The following is a 19,526-nucleotide window of genomic DNA, read 5'->3' as shown; positions in this document are numbered from 1 at the left end:
TCTTATTTCAGGAAGTGCCAATGTTAGCGTTACCAAGGCCTCAGTTTTGGGTGGTGATAATGGTAACGGCAGTACCGGCGGAGCTGTTGGCCTAGAAAATGGAAGTCTATCCGATGAAGACGAGGAAGATGATGACGATGAGAATTTCTGGCATACTTCTGTGGGTAAATTTAAATTTACATTGGATACGCTGCCACAAACCTTGCAGTATATTCATCAATTGTTGACGGTAAGGAAAAGGAGATTTACAAAGATTTGTGAAATGGTATTATTATGAGTCCCCGCCCTGCCCTTTTGTGCTATGCAATTTCCGAAATGCGTGTTGATGATCATATCGGACTGTATGAATCACTTTTGCTGCGTCCTTGCCTGTCTTCAGTAGTGGGACACCACTGTCCATTTTCCAGGCACCGGCAACTATAAGGGTGACTTTCTACAAGTTGAGGAGTTTGAAATGAAATTCAACTCTTGGTTCACACAGTTGCTTAAAATTAATATTGAGATTGCGTCAGGATCAAGCGACTGGGATGACATTGAGCTATTGATGACTTTTGACATCGTTTCTGTTGATGGTGCCTCCTTAGCTGGGAGAGATTATATGCGACCTGAAATTCTTGTCTTGGCCCTGTCACTCTCGGGATGCTCTACAAACTATCGGTCAGAATAACACGCGCACCTCTTGAGACAGATGTCCGATCATTCGGTGGTTCAAAGACAATCTCTGATACGTGCTGCTATACAAAACAATGCAATTCTGGGAAGAGCAGCGCAAATTCCTCTTTCCTGAGTAGTAAGATTTCCAAAGAACTGAACTGAGCTTATTTTTTATTGTAGCAGTTGTTTACCAATGCCCTATCCCATTGTCCGGTAGAGTTTTACAGGGATGAGTTTTAGAACGATAATGGCACTCAAAACAATTGTACTAAAACTCGTCAAAAAGTAGGTTTACAGTATTGAAGGGTTTGATAGATCTAGTGGGTTAAAATTGTATGTTTATATAATCTAAGGAGGATATAAATGACGCTCAGCTGATATATATGTTACCGAATGGATTGGATTTATGTGCCGCTCGAACTGCACATTCAGATGTTCTCATCTCCGCAGATCATGTGGTAAAGATGTGGCCGTTGATTTAGTGGCAGCTATTTTTATATACCTAGCATGGAAGGTGGATAGGTGTTCAGCCTAACACAAATATCATCGAGGCTATGTTACCGCATAGGTTACGATCTCAGTCCCTTCTGCAGGGCGCGAAATTCCGCAAAGGCAGCGCTTAAACAGTAACGGACATATCACCCCACCTTGTGAAAATCCCAGTTTCAATCTACGGGGTTTGGATTATCTTACTCCGGAATAATACTCGGTCGGTTCTAAATATCCCCCAACAGCGTGGTATGATTGACAGTATCAAAGGCTATTCTATGACACATACTTTTCTGATTAAGTCTTCAACTGATATGTGTTGATATGACGTGCAATGATGTTCCTGTGTTGTTAAAACCGTGATTATGTTTGGCAATTAGATAACTACACTTGATGGTGGAAAGAGTTGTGGACCCAAGAGTCTTTGCCACTGGTGAAAAAGCCAAATTGGCCTGTATTACATTCTGGCATTCTTACCTGGCTTTAGTAGCAATACTATCCTGTGCATTTTCCAAGCTTCGGGAACGATGAGGGTAGTTAACGACATTTTCGAGGACTTTGATGAGATCGTAGATTCGTGGTATATCAAGCTGTTTCAACATTACCTTTAATGTTCTGTCCGGGACCAACGCTTTAGATGACTTAACATTTCGGATGACATTACTACATCACCCATCGTATACGATGATGGGACCTATTCTGCGGGAAGAGATCTTATACGCTCCTCTTTGGATCAGTCATTGTTACGTCGTTTAACGTAGCTGACTTCCTATCATTGTTTTACCCAGGGTTCGGGAGTGACCACTTTTACGCTTGAGGTACTGTACCAAACTTTGGAACTCCTCTGTCAGTTCGCTGACTATAGGATCAGTAGGATTGGATCGACGGAGCTCATTCCCGCTGCTTCTGCTGGAAATTTTGATATCATCTCGAGTATTTTACCAGCAATTTATAGCGAGTGGCTGCAACTTTGACGATATCACATAAAATCCTTTCTGCTACCGGAACTTCGGAAATTCTCTGAAGCGAAGTTTGGTGAACTCTCTTTGCTCTGGCCATTAAGCTTTCCCAAGGTTAAGGAAAGCGCGGCGTTCAGAGGTTATAAATTCGGGCGATTTGCTTATGGAGACGATTATCGGGGGATGGTCTGTGCCAAGAGAAATTATGAGTTGCGAAATCAAGTCATTTATCAGACCGGGTGACACTGTTGTTTAATTTGGCGAACTGTGACACTCTCCTCTTATTCGAGGACATCCTCGTTTACCATCCAGAAAGTGTTGCAATTAACCTGCTCTGAGAATGCTGATCGTCTCTGGTCATTAACTATGACGGAATGCCACAACTCGCCACAGGGGGTTATAGTCCTCCTATTGTTTGACAAATAAGAGCTATTAACCGGCGGGATATACACATTAAACACATTTACCTTGGCAGTTCCACACTTGGGGTAGCCCCCATATATTCCATGCTAATGGGAGTTAATACGGACTACGATACCGGATTGACCCGAAACAGCAACATGCTTGTTTCGACGGATTCGTGTTTATCTATGTTTTGCTTTGGTAGCACCATATCCCGGAATGTCTGCTCCGGATTTTCGCATGCCTGCTCCAACATATTAGCATGATCAAAATTAAATTTTAGAATTTTCTTGTTCGAATAAGAATTTTTTAATGATCTCCAAAGGCACTCTGAAGTTCTAATGACGTTGGCCTCCTGTACGAATATTGCACTAGGTATAAATAACTTACCTCCTGATTCTTAACATTTTTATAATCGTATATCATTGCTGCCAACTTAACAGCCTGCTGGCGCCCAATATAAATTACGGGTATTTAATGATTTAAAAACGGTAATCACATATCTGAACGAATTATAAAAAACTAGCTTCGTACAAAGAGTGAAACTCACTCGAAATCGAGCAAACTCAATGTCGCTCGAATAGGAGGGAACATGTTTTGTCGTTTCGAGTGGGAACTACATTTGTTCGAAATCGAGCTGATTCTACTCTTGTAGAGCACTCTTTTAGTTTTTGTCATACCGTTATTGTATTTCTTCCCTATCAGCAATATTTTGATTCGACTTTTTTTTATTTTTCATACCTGATTGTTAAGTTTGCTGCTGCCTTTATTGAAAGAGCGTCTCATTTCGTTTCATATAAATCTTAAGATCAATTTGATATTCCGTAGTCATTACAGTATTTGGGTTTGTCAACAGGCATGCCTATCAAATTAATTCTACTTTATATTACAGGAAATACCGACCATCAAGAAACCGGAAATTCTTTACTATGTTCTGCAATGCCTGAATGTTATGGCCCTGCATGGTGACGCCCTGACAAAGGCGGCCCGGGAACATCGTGGATTTTTCATATGGTGTCAGGAAAATTTACTGATTAAAAAGTGAGTTCAAGATCTTAAATTTTTTTCTTCTTTATTTTAATACTCATTATTCCGCTCTCTTTCTTCCAGCCTCTGGGAACTCTGCAATGCCGAACACTCGCACATCTGTCAAGTTGGAGTTCCGCTGCTTTTGCACTGCATTACATTACCCCTGGGTTCGGATGTATTCTGGCGTGTGGTCCAAGAGGCCTTCCACGACACCGATTGGCGTGTACGATTCACAGCAGTTGAACGAGTCACTGTAATTACACGTTTTATGGATTCCACACCGCTGCGCACTGAAGTCGGCCTGCAAACGGCACTGGCTACGGCATTTTGTCATTTGATTGCCAGCATGGATGACATTAATGTCTATGTAGCCCAGAGGGCTACACTGTACATTGGAACCATACATGATACGGCAATTCGGTCACTCCTCTTCTGCTTGGAATCACAATTCGATTTGTTCATTGTTGACCGTCCCGTGGTATTACAGTCAGTTTATCAGCTGCATAACTCTTTGTCGGATCGTAAAGTATTGACATGGGAATTCTTTTTGAATCGTTTCGATACGTTGTTTGTGGAGGCGCAGATAACGCTGGAGAAATGTGGAGATATTTCGTATTTGAGGGATTTACGTAACTCCGAGAATGGCAGTGAGGCATTGTCATCGAAGATACTGAAGGCCCGGGAGGCCTTGAGTCAAAATGATTCGGCGACAGTGGGTATGGCCAAGACTCTGAGTGCCTCGTTTGGCACAAAATGGCCCTACAAGAGAACCATGTCAGCACCGGCGAGTATGATACCCAGACAGGATTCAAAATTTGGTAAGTTGTGAAAAACACTGTAAGGGGAAGTGGAACTTTTTAATAATCTCCACCCACATTTTGCAGTACCCGACAAAGAGAAAATCTACAGTCGCCAAATCTCGGCCCCCATATTAAAACGGAAAACATCACGCTTTGGTTTGGGTCAGTTTTTAGGCTCTAGTAGTGGAACTAGCCAAACTTGTCCTAGTTATAGTTATCCAACAGCTAGCAATACATTAACACATCGTTCGGCTTACAGTGCTCATATTACCACTCACTCTGTAACGTCGTCACACTCACATTCACAACAACCCGGTTCTGGTCCCAATGCTCCCACCAATTCCTCCTCTAATGTTCCATGTCCCATACATAATCCCACCACAGCACCTGGACCCTCGGGTTCCACGCAACATTTTGTCTTTTCCTCATCCAGTTCATCCGCCCATCCCCCAAATAGTAGTAGCATTGCACAAATAGCAACAACATCAACAACTTTAACCTCGACTCATAGTCAAAGTCATCAGTATTTAGTGCATTGTGTAGCGCCTCCTAGTCAAACGCTAATTCATAGTCCAATGCCAACGTTACAAGAAGCTGATCACCACAAGCAACAACATACAAAATCCCAACCCTCGACGCAGTCCCACCAATACCCATATCCCATGCACTCCTATCACTCCCATTTCCAGAAACATCCGTCGGCACCGAATCTCTTGCCACCACCACCCCAATCCCTACCAGCAGCACCGGCACCCAGTCCCACTCCTTCAGCTTCAGCTATGCCAATGAGTTGTACTTGTGATGTCGGTTGCACGACCAGTGCTAATGTTCAACCGGCACCTCAAGGTAGGTTGTAGATGCATGTAATTTTCTTGTCAAAATGTCTGTCTTGTTCTCTCCGTCTCTCTATCTCTCTCTCTCTCTGTACTTTCGCTCTCTTATAAGTCTTGATGTGAACGAACGTCGTACCACAACTGATATTGCTAATACTGTCCTTCGCTACATAAGCATAAATATGATAATTGTCGTAACGGTGTCTCTCTCTATCTCTCTTTCACAAACACGCACACACCAAAACACTGCTCTCTATCTTTATGAAACAAACCATAAACATACCGTTATTTATTGTTCTCTAACATAGTTTTTAAACTAATTTATTATTTTTTATTTCTATTTTTTTAACCTCAATGTACATGAATATGAAAAAAACAAACAAACTACGAACTTGATTCCATACAACGAACGCCTTGTATGTATATTCTCTCTCTCTCTCTCTATCTCGCTCTGTGGTCTGTTCTTTGTACAAAAAACCCGTACCCAAAAAAAAAACAATATGTAAATATGTAAACAATTTTTTTAAATATATACATTTTTTTTAATTTTTCTTAAAAATAGATTTATGGCTAAATTTTCACAGGCCCAGCCATTGTATGGACTTTCCAGGCACATGTAATGTTAACGCTTTTTTATTAAATACTCAATAACTTACCCCTCCTCTCCTAAGATTGCATCTTATTTTACCTAAATTCTATGGTGTGCAGGAAGAGTATTTTCCCCACAAAAAAAATATATTGTCTAGTCTCGCTCAATGATGAGTAACTTCTTGCCAAAGAAACGCTTGGGAGCATGTTTTGTTGTCAGACACACACACACCTCCTTATCCTGCAAATCCTGATTCTGGCTGCCTATGACACAATCTATGTTAGAAAGGTCTCTCCCCTATGAATATTGCATGAAATATAGAGAGCTTACTACCTTATCCATAAGCTTTTTACAAGCGTATATCATTGATACCGGCTTCACAGCTGATGGCGTCCAATTATTCTACTGGAATTTAATCACATATCTGCATATACTTACCGTCGCATAACTGCCTGATGGCGCCCAATATAAACTACGTGAATTTAAGTATTTAGAAATAGCAATCACATATCTGTATATCATTGCAGCCTCATAATTGTCAGATGGCGCCCAACATAAATTACAGGAGTTTTAAGAGTTTAAAAAGTTACAGAAAAATCTTCACTTTGGAAACACCCCATCTAATGGTTGTTACAGGAAAGAAAATAAACTCTCCATTTATGTACCAATCGAAAAAGGAGAAAGTGAGTTTGCCAGACATTTGCATCGTGTTATCAAGTCTGATAAATAATCTTAGCCATCTTGCCATATTCGTCTCCATCAACAGAATGGCCGATTTCGTAAACCCGAATTTTCTTTAACGTGGGGAACCTTAATCCAGAGTGTTCCCCAGCCGTCACCTCAGGGAAATGCAAAATCTCCCTTGTCCCTGAAGTCGACAAATATGAATGATTGTGATAAGTATCGGTGGTCCAGCTATACTGACTCCACAGCTGGAGAACCTGAGTTAAAGGGGGAAGTGCCAAGTTCTCTGACATACCTCTCGTGTCATCAGGTCTAATGAATCACCTTAGCATGTTGTCATAATCGCCCCCATCGACAGAATATCCGATTTTGTCACCCTTATCCACGTAATTTTTTAAAAATGTAGAACCCGATATCCCTGACTTCCGAACCACCACTTCAGAATACTGCAAATCTCTTCAGAACCCGGATAATCGAATGATTGTGATGAGTCTCGGCGGTCCAGCCCTATTGATCAGTCAGGGAACCGGAGGTTAATGGAACCCAAAGCACTAAAGTGACTAGAGTATCTCACGTATGACAATTTGTTAACCCAAAGAGGACGCGACAATAATGAGAGGCAAAAACGAAGACTACAACGTTGTATTATATTTCTATCCATAAATATTGACTGTAACATTGGGGTCTCTTGTAGGTTTTACCCCTCGGTTACTTTATGGGTAACAGAACCCGGTTGAGAATGCAAACCCATATAGAGCTGAAGTATGAGTATAAACCACAACCACTGCGTTGCATCAATAACTGAGACTTCTCATAGGCAGGCAGGTTCAACAGATCTAGAGGCTCCTACGGCCTCGGAATAGTTTTCGTAGTTAAAACTACTACCTGTTGTTTTTCCATGCAAAACAGTACTGGCCACCAAAATTAAGAGAAGGTTTAAGGCACGAATAGGACGTGAATATAAAACTTCCCAAGGCTAGAACGCACAGGATTAGTGAAGAAAACACGACTAACCTCCCAATGGCCCTCTACATTGGAGATACCTATGGAATCTAAATTCCAAAATCATCCTCTACTGGTGCCCCGCACCTACATGCTTCTGTGTCAGAGATGCCCCTTCTATACAAAAAGGCATTAAAAGAACTATGACCTGTCAAAAAGTACCCCAAGTGAAGGCCACAACCAAAATCAGAGTTCGTCTGAGCATAAGTAACATCAGGGTAAACCTAAAAGTTACTCTACCATTCTCACTTTCGCTCCATCCAGATTGCTATATAGATGAACGAATTTCTTGCTGCCGCGATTTGCGATTCTGGACACTAATTCTCTCCAGGCCGTCTGCTGCCCAGTCAGAAGGCACAATAGGTAAACCCCTCTTGGCCAAGAAAGCAATACCTGCATTGCCTCAGTAGAAACTGTGCGGCATACAGGTAAACCAGACAACATCATAATTCGTTGGCATGAAAGTATCTTGCAAAACACACACGACGAACTTGACCCACAGTACTGCACATTTTCTACTTTTAGCGATCTAGGTGGCTAATGAAGCTCATCCTCTCGCCCATTGTGATGCCCAAATATTTCAACTCGGCCGTATACTTACGACCTTGACCATTTAACACAACACTGGGATGTCGATTACGTGACAAGCTGCCCTTGAGCAATACATTCAACTCCCTGGCCACATCTTCCCCAACAAACCACTTAAAAACCGACAATCTCCATCAATTGTGAGCCAGAATGTTCCAACTCATAACGAAACCTAGCTTCAACTAACAAGAGAGATCACCTGCGTACGCACATACTTCACAGGTTGAACTGAGTTGCCACAGTAACGGATCTATCATCAAGTTCCAAACAGAAAGATCCATGAGGGGAAACCTTAACGGCAGTAGATGTCACAGTGTTCTGGGTACAAACAGAGCACACCAAACTGTCATAAAAATTGCTTTACCATAGTTTTATTTCTCGACAACCAATTTTGTGCAGACGAGCAATCCCACGCTTCCACCACAAATGATCAAAAGCATCCTTAAAATCTATAACAGTAGCCAAAAGGTATATACTTGCAGATCCCTCGACGCATTGTTTGACATACAAGCAAGCGTCTTCAATACTGCGACTAAGTTTGAAACCAAATGGAAATCGAATTCTTTTCCAGCCAACCTTTTCTGCAATTCCTGCACTACAATACCGTATCCAGTACTGGTGGAAGACTGATGCCTCGATAAGATCTATGATTACTCCTAGCATTATCGTTATAATTCAGAAAGACAAAGAACCTTACAGCCTCTCCCAAGACTTATGAAGAACGCCTAAGCGAACACATTTTGACAGTAAAGTCTCCAAGTAGTCCGGAATGGCCTTACAGTTGCTTTTACACATTTCTAGGGTCAACCCGTCCAATCCTGGCGACCTCCTGCAGCAAACGAGAGACAGCCTGTTAGAACAGGCGTTCAGTTCGCGAATATTATACCCTATTTCAATTGTATGTTTGGGCGCCAAATGTACGTGGAATTCTGGACTAAGTCCCGTAAAAAAAGTAGGGAGTTTTCTAAGGTAGGGTATTAACTCTTGAGCTCAAGCTCTAAACAGAATTGATATAATAGCGAGTTTACATACACATTTTTATCCGTTTATCAGGATATATTCAATCAAAATCTTCATACTAAAGGACTCCAAAATTGTATTTGCCCATGCTAAAACTTTGGAAGATTCATTATTTTCTCTGAAGACGATCACCATTGTGACTTGCAACATAAATTTTCCTCATTCGATTTTTCGTTGACAAATCAAATAACACAAATGTAAACATGTTATTAGTTACGATAGCAACTATTTTTTCTGGAAGATTTGTTCTGCCACTGACTTCAAGTTCCGACCATTGGAAAAGTAAAAATCTCGTTGGTTGTCCACTCGATAATTTCTATATCAATATTGAATTTTATGACTCAGGTTCGAAAAAAATGTTAATGGGTTTTAAATCGAATAGATTTCTCAATATCAATTTAGCTCTATGGCATGCCAAGCGTCTTTTCCCCATATTTAAAAAATATCTTGCCAACTTAAAGTATGTGCAAATCATCCAGTGCCCCCAAAATCCAATATAAATATGGCTTTTTTATACAAGTTTTTAATTTTTCTCAGCTTATTTTGATACTAACCACCTGCCAAGAAAATGATTTTGAATTTTGCTCTTAGAGAATGAAGTCAAAGCCGTTTTTTTTTTAATTTTTTTGTTTAACTTTTATTTTAAAATATGACCCCCGCAAAACTCTGGTATGTATTCCCCAAAATAAATGATTTCCAATGTTTTTTTCGAAAAAAATTAGAGCTTGACTAAATGCTTATTACAACATTTATAATTTTCAAATAAAAAAAAAAAAAAAAAAACAACCTTAAAAAAGCCTAACTAAATGTAAATCTATATTTTCCTATCTAGATGTAGTGTAAGTGTAAAATGTAAAATAAAATCAAAACTTTAAATCCTAAACTAAAAAAGAAATGGAAATGAAGTTTTTCCCCATGGAGGTGATAACCTCCAATGGGAAAACCGGCATATCCCAAACACCCACCTTGCTGAAGGAATTCTTCGAAAACTGTTTTTTATTTATATTTGTTTTCTTCTTTTTTTCCATATGTTTATATAATTTCTTTTCCATTTAGATGGCCATATCCATTCGCTGAGCGGCATGAATGATGATGCCTTGGTTGGTCTCTTAAGTCGTATCACCGAGCTGGAGGAATCGGATCGTGAAACAATCCATTTATTGGTATTTCTATTGATGCAATTTATGTCAAGACCCGATCAGGCCTATCCCTCGGAAGATAAACCCATCTCCAAGACCCAAGGCATTGTTTTGAAACATTTATTCTTGCTATTGGGTCACAATCAAATTGACAAGACATTCCATACATCGCCGGAAAGTTTGAGGTAATTTTTTTTATCATGAACTTTTTGATAGGCCCAAAAAGAGATTTTTTACAAAATTTGGGTTCAATCTAACCCGTTTAGAAGCAGTTTTATTCTCCGACGTGAGTTGCAAAATAAAATGGACTAGGAGTCTTGCAATACTTTAGTTAAAAAAAATCAAAAACTACTTTACATTTCATTCACAGTCCACACACTACTTTGCAAATAGCTCTTTACGTTTCGGCTTCACAGCTGATGGCGCCCAATATATTCTACTGGAATTTAATCACATATCTGCATATAATTACCGTCGCATTACTGCCTGATGGCGCCCAATATAAACAACGTGAATTTAAGTGAACGTGAATTTAATAATCACATATCTGTATATCATTGGCGCTTCGTAAATGCCAGATGGCGCCCAATCTAAATTACGGTAATTTTAAGGATTTAAAAACGGTTACAGAGATATCTTCACTTTGGAAACACCCCATCTGTTGGTTGTTACAGGAAAGAAAATAAACTCTCATTTATGTACCATTCGAAAAAGGAGAAAGTGGCGAGTTTTCCAGACATTTCCGTTTCGTATCACACAACTTTACTTCACCTCTTTACTAAACGACTTTAATAAGTCATGAATTGACTGTCTGACTTCCCACTCACTCGTATTTATAGTTCCTCGAGGATCTCAATACGGGATATTCTACAATATTCCAACCATGTCCATTCTTTCAAGGAGCATACAAATATATACAAACAAAGCCATGCATGTAAACAACAAAGACAAAATTAATTATAATTACGAGTGAGTACGAGAATGATTAATGAAGTAACATTATGAACTGCTGGTCGAATATCCAAAATAATACACAAACACATGCATGTAAACAACAAAGGCAAAAGTAATTATAATTACGAGTGTGTAAAATATAACCATTAATGAAGTCACATTGTGAACGATCGAATATCCGAAATAAGACCAAATTTTCCTAGAGAGGCAGCGGGACCAGCAAATGCAATATATTGATGATCTCCTACTGATCCCAGGATCAGTGAAATGACAATGGAATTCAACTGGTTGGTTCAAGAGCATAGGAGAAAAAAGTGGCTGGACCATCTGAAGTGTTCTATCATTGGAAACGCTTACTCATATAGCTGTGGGTAACAGTTAAATCGCTCTGAAACCTTGAAACGACGCAACGGCGACTGATCCGAAGAGATGCGCTGAATATTTTAACAGACAATCGTGCACCCCAAGAGCGATAGGGCAAAGCGAGGAATATTACATCGTATCTGATCTCTTTCCGCCGAGGAGATCCCACCACAGTGTATGACTGGTAATGTTGCAAATGTCATCCGAAACGCTAAGTCGTCCAAAGCGTTGGACCCAGACGGAATTTCCCGCTGTTTCTAGCCACCTGCATCGTTCCCGAGGCCTGGAAAAAGGGCCAGGAGGTCCCGCTGCAGAAGCCAGGTAATGACAACAAAGGCAAATCGTACAGGCCAATTTCGCTTTAGTCACCAGTAGCAAAGACTCTTGATCCATCCAGTTGCCAACTATTAACACGAACTTCGTCCAAAACACAACACCATTGCACGCCATACCCACCCATATCAGCCGAGGATTAAACCAAAACAAGCCGTGTCATAGAACAGTGTTGGTGGTCCTATCAGAGGCAATTGATATAGTCAACCACGCTACTTTTTTGAGGATATAGGGAGAACTACCCTCCGGCCAAGTTTGAGCCGTTGGATAATAAACTACATGTGTGAACGCCAGACGTAGGTAGAATTCCGGAACAAGAATTCTCAAAAAAGACTGAATCAGAGAGTTCTCTAAATTTGGGTGATATCTCCGGAACTGTTTAATTTCTACCTTTCCGGAATTCCTCGCCCTCCAGACGGCATAGAGTGCAACAGATAGTTCCTCAAATTGGGGTGATATCCTCGGTACGGTTTAACCTCTAACTTCCCGAAATTCCTCGCCCTCCAGACGGCATAGAGATCGTAACGTATGCGGATGATTGTACGATCATAGGATCGGGCACGGTGTTGATGACATATGCGTATCATCTAGAGGATCTTGCCATCTACTTCCCCGCGAGGAATATGAAAATATTCGCCACTAAATCAAAGTCCACCTGGTCTGCGGAGATGAAAACACAGCTGAATCTGCAGGTTGAGGGAAAGATTATACCGACCACGAACTAGATCCTTGGGGTCACATTCGACAGCAGGTTGAAGCCATCGCCCAAGCCACAGCTATCTGCGACAAAATGAAAAGCAGGAACAAGATCCTAAAGGCGCTAGGCGGTAAGACTTGGAATGGGGACATGACCTCTTATAACGCGATAGGTTGGTCTGTGGTCAAGTATGCAGCGACAATGTTGTCTGCGAATATAAGTGCTAGGCAGAAGCATCCAGCAAGAATGCTGTCCTCGAAAGTCATTCCCGTACGTCAACATAACCATACGGAGCAGGGTGTCCCCAACCCAGGTGTGCAGAAAGGACATACATGATCGAGAGAGGGAGGGCCTCTAGATCAAGAAGCTATCTGACAGGTCTGAGTGGCATTCACACCGATGCAGTCACAGATGCCATCAATGATTACAGACGCCTTTCATCGTCCTAGGAGCCCAACTCCCTCCATCGTAGCTGAAGAAGTTCGGTTGCCTAGACCAACCAGGGTAGTTTTGGCGCAATTGCGTGCAGTCCTCTCAATTCGTATTGAGCACGAATTGACAAAGATGTGTGAAACGTCTGGCCGGTGCGTGATACGGGCCCGCATAATATGCTACACCTATTTAATTGCCCTGCCAAACCATCCCCACTCACTCCAGAAAATCTCTGGTTACATCTCGAAAAGCAAACGAATTTATGAAGCTGGAGTTGGAACCGGATTAACAGAATTCGAAAAAAAATGTAATGCTGTTACAACAACAACATTGTGAACTATAAAGATAGGACTGATACAAACTATTCTTTAAAAACTTAACGAGTGACGACCTGATGGTCCTTGAAAAATATTCTTTGAAAAATCGCGGACGGCGTTAAAACTTAAAAATATTAATTTTAAATCCACGACTAATTTTCTGATGCCTGCTGGTCCTTAAGAATACTCCTCAAAAAATCCACGATTTATGGTTTGCTGATCCTTGAAAAATATTCTTTTAAAATCCACGATTGATGGTCCACGAGGGTAATTTTTAAAAATCCACGATGATTTCTGTTGGTCCTTGAGAATACTCCTGCTGCTTTAAAAATATTCTTTAAAAATCCAGCATTGATGGTGTGCTGGTCCTTCAAAAATATTCTCTAAAATTCTGCTGGTCCTTAAAAATATCCTTTAAAAACCACGATTGATGATCTTCTGGTCCTTGAAAAAAAAATCTTTAAAAATCCACGATTTATGCTTTAATATTCCACGATATATAGCCTGATCGCCATTGAAAAAATATTCTTTAAAAATTCATGATTGATGGTCTACTGGTCCTTAATATATTCTTTTTTTTTTTTTTTTTTTTTTTGAAAAATCCATGATGGTCGTTGAAAAATATTTTTTAAAAATCTACATTTAATGGTCCGATGGTCCGATTATTGATCTGTTGATCCTTGAAAAATATTCTTGAAAAATTCATGATTGATAGCCTGATGGCCACCGAAAAATACTCTTTAAAAATCCACGGTTAATGGTCCATGAGAATATTCTTTAAAAATTCACGATTGATGATCTGTTGTTCTTTGAAAATGTTCTTTAGAAATCCACGAATTATCGTCTATTGATGGTCTGATGGTCCTTGAAAAAAATATCCTTCAAAATCCACGGATGATGGCCTTATTTAATTCATTTGCTATAAAATATATTTTCTCTCTTTCCAGAGCCTCTGCCGTCTTCAATGCCTTCATGGCCAATTTGCCACAGGTTCTGGATCAAAATCACTTGATCGGTGGCCTAATTCTGCCCTCTGTCATGCAAGTTATACTCTATGCCCCCAACCCGAATAGCAATGCCGCCGACTCGTATCAAAATCTTGTCTTCAACTATTCCCTCTGGTATTTGGAACAATATCCACGACGCAATTGGATGTTTACTATGCTTGTCGTGCTCTACAAGTATTCTTATACCCAACCTCCGCAAAGTGGTTATGTAAACTCGGCCATTCGGATTATAATGAATAGTTTACGTAATCATTTTCATCAGTGTCGTCGTATACCGACGACTACGATTTTGGATATACAAGGTACTTCTAGATCACGAGATGTTAGTCAACCGTCATTGGGCACTGACCCGGATGATAAGGAACAAAGTCCACCGGCCAGTCCGATGTTTCCCTCGGAGGGTACGAGTGGGGCCTCGAAGAGTAAGGGACAAAATGTGGCATTTACACCGAAATTGCAGCATGCCTTCCGGAAGTATAATGACTCCAGTTTGGATGCCGATGAAACGGAGTCGGAATTGGTTGCCATACCGGAGAGTGATTTGTCGGATAGTACTCTGCATGGCAGTAGTGCTCCGGTAAGTTTTAAGGAAATTCTCCATCTATATGAGATTTAATTACATCTTTTTGTTTGCCTTTGCCAGGGCTCCTTTGATGATACCATTCACTTCGAGGAAATCACACCCTCAAAACTGGAAGCTTTGCGTAATCGTCGCACCGCCGAGGATAATCTGAAAAATCAAAAAACCATGATTACCACCAAGACCGGCGACACTTATACCACAAAAATTAAAACCACAGCGGCTGAGACAGTTTCCACCACCGTTGTGGCCACCCACTCTCGTCACAGCCTCCAGGAAGGGGTGCGCATGATTGTTACTCCTTTAGTGGGCACAGAACCCTCCGAAACGGCAATTATTAGTCCGCCTGTAGATGTCCACAGAGCCGTCACGGTACGCAACAAATCCCAGCCATCGGACATGGCAACTTCATCCACTTCGAAAATGTTTGCAGCAATTGCCACCAATCATTTGAAGGCTTTGGGGGCTCTACAAGATTTGCCGGCCAAAATCACGGACACCAAATCCCAGTCATCGGCAAGTGGTTCCCGATCAGGCAATGGGGCCAGCTCTGGAGAAAGTTCAGACAAAAAATCAAGCACTAAGTCTTCATTGACAGTGGAACAGCCGCCCATTCAAGGCGCAGCATCCAAAAAACCCATGGGCCGCCACAAGACCATAATTGAGTGCAGTGCCGGTACCTCGTCCTCCTCGAATGGCAATGATGAGGTCTCACGTTTAAGTGCCAATTACAAAAAAGCCACCACCTCCAAAACACTGAAAAGCAAATCTGAAAAGGCCTATGGCTCGCCAGATTCTCCATTGTCCAAAATGAGCGTCATGCCAAATCCGGTGGATGAATTGGAGCAAAATAATTTGCCACCACCTAAAAATATTGCAGCACTGGAAATTCCCACTCCAGAACGTTTGCTGCCAATTGGTACCCAAGAATCGGTGGCCGCCATAGCGGAACGCATGCGTGAGGGCCTGAATTTACCCGATATCAGTCATCTGAAGCAAGATAGTTTAGATGTTTCGGAGAGTACCAAAGGTGATGTTACACCCAGTAGCCGTACCAATTCTCCCAGGCGTTTAATAAAACAGGTGGCTTTGGAAGAGCCAAGTACAACCCAACATGGTGCCACCACACCTCTACCCAAAGAAGATGGCGGACCCGATTTACATACATCCATTTTAAAAGCAGTTCAGGATGGTAAGTCGAATGGTGGCGCTGGTGGTGGAGGAGCAGCAACAGGCGCAGCTGGAACTGGTAATGGCAATGGTTCAGCTAACATTCCCACCGCTACAGCCACTCGCTCGGACAGCTCTAAGAAGCCGCGTCAAAAAATGACACCATTTGCTGTTGACATTAATGCAATGCCGGATATACGTTCACGTTATGCCGGATCATGGCCACCGCCGCCATATCAGCCACCTGAGGATCCAGACGACGATTTGGACGAGGCCCAGGAAAGCAGTACACAGGCACCGCATATTACACAACCTAATCGAGTGGTGAGTGTGAGATTTTTTAAACCATTGTTTTAATGGAAGAGAAGTAATTCTTTAATACTTGTCGAAGTTGGGTTTAGAATCCATGTTTCTAAACGTCTCAGCATGGGCTCAAGCTGCCTAGTCTGAGTTATCGGACGAAAGACCGGGATTTTTACTATAAAGTATGGTCAGAATATCCATCGGATTCAAAAAAGATCCGGGCACAAGGTCTCCTTGTCCGCACCCCAAGTTCTGTCGACTAGCGCCTTGAGAATTTTATTAATACCTTTTAATTTATCGCAGATATGTGGCTTGTGCCGACGACTTGAACATGTTGTCGTATATCAGCTCCGCAGATCATACGATAGATTGTAGCACATATTTTTATATTCCTCGTGTGAAAGAAGGCAACAAGCACTGTGTAATAGGTGTTCGGCCTTACACATATGTCATTAATGCCGTCTGGGGACCAGAATTCCGGAAAGGTAGAGGCTCGAAAATATCACCCCAGTTCGGGAATTGTTTCCTCTTCGGTGTTTAGACTTATTTTTCCGGAATCCCATATACATTTCAAAATGACCGGAGGGTAGTGTTCTCGACACCCTCAAACAGCGTGGCGTGGTTGACTGTATTAAATGCCTTTGATATGTCAAGGCATTTCAGATAACATTTGCAACACAACCCCTCGTAAACTGTGGTGGTGCCTCCTCGGCGGGAAGATGTCCGATACGACGTAATACTCTTCGCCCTATCACACTCGGGTACTCAGCAAATTGGCGATTAAAATATCCCGCACACCTTTTCGGGTCATTCACCTTTTTGTGGCTCTAACTGACTGAGGTCTTATCATCCTTTTTCCCAGGCTTTCGGAGCGTTTTATCAGTTCCCCACAGCTTATTCATATGAGTCACAATATTGCAACACTTCAGATGGTCTACCCGCTTTTTTCCTTTTGCGCTACCAAGCTGTACCAATCGGTTGACTTCCACTTTCAATTCACTAACTCTGAGATCAGTAGCATTGGAACGACATTTGTTCATTTGCTACACTACTGCCCCTGCATCGGGTATTCGAATGACTCGAAAATCCTATCTGCTACCGGAACATCAGGAAGGTTGGGTAGTTCCAACCGAAGGATGCCGAACTCTCTGAATTCTGGCTATTAAGATTTCTCTTGCTTAAGGAAAATGGAGATTATTATCGGGAGATGGTCTGACCCAAGAGAAATGACGAGGTGCCATGTCACGTCATTTAACAAACAAGATAACTCATTCGGGTGGGGTGCTTCCTCATTTTACGTGCAGAATGTGGAGCAACTAATCTGATCTGCCTGGGACGTAAACCAAAATTAGCTACCAACAGCGGATTATGTCTGAAAAGCTGTTGGGCAACCACTCCAAAGATCTACTTCTTTAATTTCACAGAAGATGACCCATACCGCTATTGAATATTAATTAGGGGGTAGTCGAAGTCAACCCGCTCAATCGTGTTGGATTGACGGTTAAACCTATATCGGCATGAGACAGATGCCATCAATTCCACACGTCAGGCTTTATTTTAGTGGGCTATGAAGAGGTACCTTCGATCGTCTTAAATGACCCCTTTCTTGTCGTCCAAAAAAATCCATTTTAAGTTGACTTCTAAAATTTGATTTCCAATCGTCTACAAAGACCAATTTTCCCTATATATATTTCTTTTATAGTCCTTTCCCTCTCCACCCCCCCAAATAGTACTTTTCCTTTGCTCCAAAAACTTCAGTTATCTCTTTTTTGATCGCCTATAAATAGTCCTTAAACTCAGCCATAGTCACCTTTTGAAATCCGTCCCTATTTCAGTCGCCTATAATGCCTTATTTTCAGTGGTTTATGGCTCTGCTTTATCCTTCTAAATATTATACTTGCTGAACTTCTACAAAGTAGCATTCAATTTCAATTTTTTTTAATTTAATTTTTTTACCAATATTTATATTTACAGAGCAGCAGGCGTGTTGGAGATTATACCGTGTGTGATCGCTGTTCTGAATGTGGTGCCTTACTAGAGGAATATACGGACGAGGAAATCGGTCTGCTCATTGTTATACTGGGTACATTTATACATCGTGAACCGGCCATGGCAGCACCATTCTTGCCGGAAATTTTAACCATAGCTTCCAAGTAAGTTCCATACAAAGTGACATAAAGAAGGGACCCTGCTAAAATGGTTTTTATTTCTAGGATTTCGTCCACTTCCACCTTTGCCTGGCAGGGAGAAAATGGGCCACCCTTGGTTTGTAGCGCCCAGGCTATGGCGCTGCAGTTTTTGAGGTGTGTTCTTCATCAATTGGCACCAAACGGGATTTTCCTGCAAATTCTACAAACCGAGGTTGTCAGTAAGTATATAAAATATTGGATATTTCTCAAATCAATATTACAATTTATTTCTCTTTCTTTCAGTGAAAGTTCGTCGCACTACATTCCGCAGCATTGCCAAAGCCTTACAGGATTTTCAAGAATTGAATGCCTCAAGTCCTATTTACATGGTCTGTGAAGCATTGCAGGCCAAAAAATCCCTACCCTTGGAATCGTTGCCCATAATATTCCGCAATATGTCCGAATATCTACAGTGTGTTGCTCCCGATGCCAATATTGTACAATCAGCATGGCCCCAAGCTATGGCCAGTTTGGAAAGTCTCCTACGACAAGTGATTGTCATTCTGCCAAACATAACCAATCATGATTATCTTTTGGATTTGATTGTATCAACGTTGCGTTTAAATTGTGTACCCAAAACCCTCTTGGATCCATATTCAAAAATTGTTGCCTATTGTGTGCAACATACAAATCTTGAGTATTCCGTGCTCTATGACATATGCGTCTATAGTCGTTCATTTTCACGCGATCGTGATAAGCAGTATTTGTGTAGACAGCTGATATTTGAATTTGTCCAAGCATTGAAATTTAAAATTAATATTCCCGATCATAATTTGTTGATGATTATTGGGTTTGTTCTACTGGATGCTGGGGGTACTTTACCACCAGGAACATTACCCGGCATTCCGGAAATACCATCGGCTTTGCCCACAAATGCATCGGATTGTTTGCGGCAATACATAAATGATGTTATTGACTTTTTGGCCGATTTCCATACTCTCAGCAAGATTAAGGTAAGTAAATCTGAAAATATGTAACTTTATATTTGTATGA

The 19,526-nt window shown here is 41.3% G+C and overlaps 1 protein-coding gene across 9 annotated transcripts in view; it reads left to right on the top strand.

Moving 5' to 3' along the window:
- Positions 1-19,526, top strand: part of LOC101889076 (protein unc-79 homolog) — a gene marked incomplete at its 5' end in the record, with an annotated part of 44,516 nt that overhangs the window by 21,746 nt on the left and 3,244 nt on the right. For 5 of the 9 annotated variants that reach the window (XM_059123237.1, XM_059123235.1, XM_059123234.1 and 2 more), the window contains 10 exon segments: positions 12-229; positions 3,397-3,545; positions 3,615-4,351; positions 4,418-5,179; positions 10,106-10,373; positions 14,232-14,868; positions 14,935-16,365; positions 18,319-18,497; positions 18,558-18,712; positions 18,777-19,486. In XM_059123237.1, the coding sequence (XP_058979220.1) occupies positions 12-229; positions 3,397-3,545; positions 3,615-4,351; positions 4,418-5,179; positions 10,106-10,373; positions 14,232-14,868; positions 14,935-16,365; positions 18,319-18,497; positions 18,558-18,712; positions 18,777-19,486 (5,246 nt within the window). 9 annotated transcript variants of the gene reach the window in all.

Source organism: Musca domestica, unplaced genomic scaffold, assembly GCF_030504385.1.
Source record: "Musca domestica strain aabys unplaced genomic scaffold, Musca_domestica.polishedcontigs.V.1.1 24, whole genome shotgun sequence".
Taxonomy (NCBI): domain Eukaryota; kingdom Metazoa; phylum Arthropoda; class Insecta; order Diptera; family Muscidae; genus Musca; species Musca domestica.
This window is presented reverse-complemented; position numbering and strand designations above follow the sequence as displayed.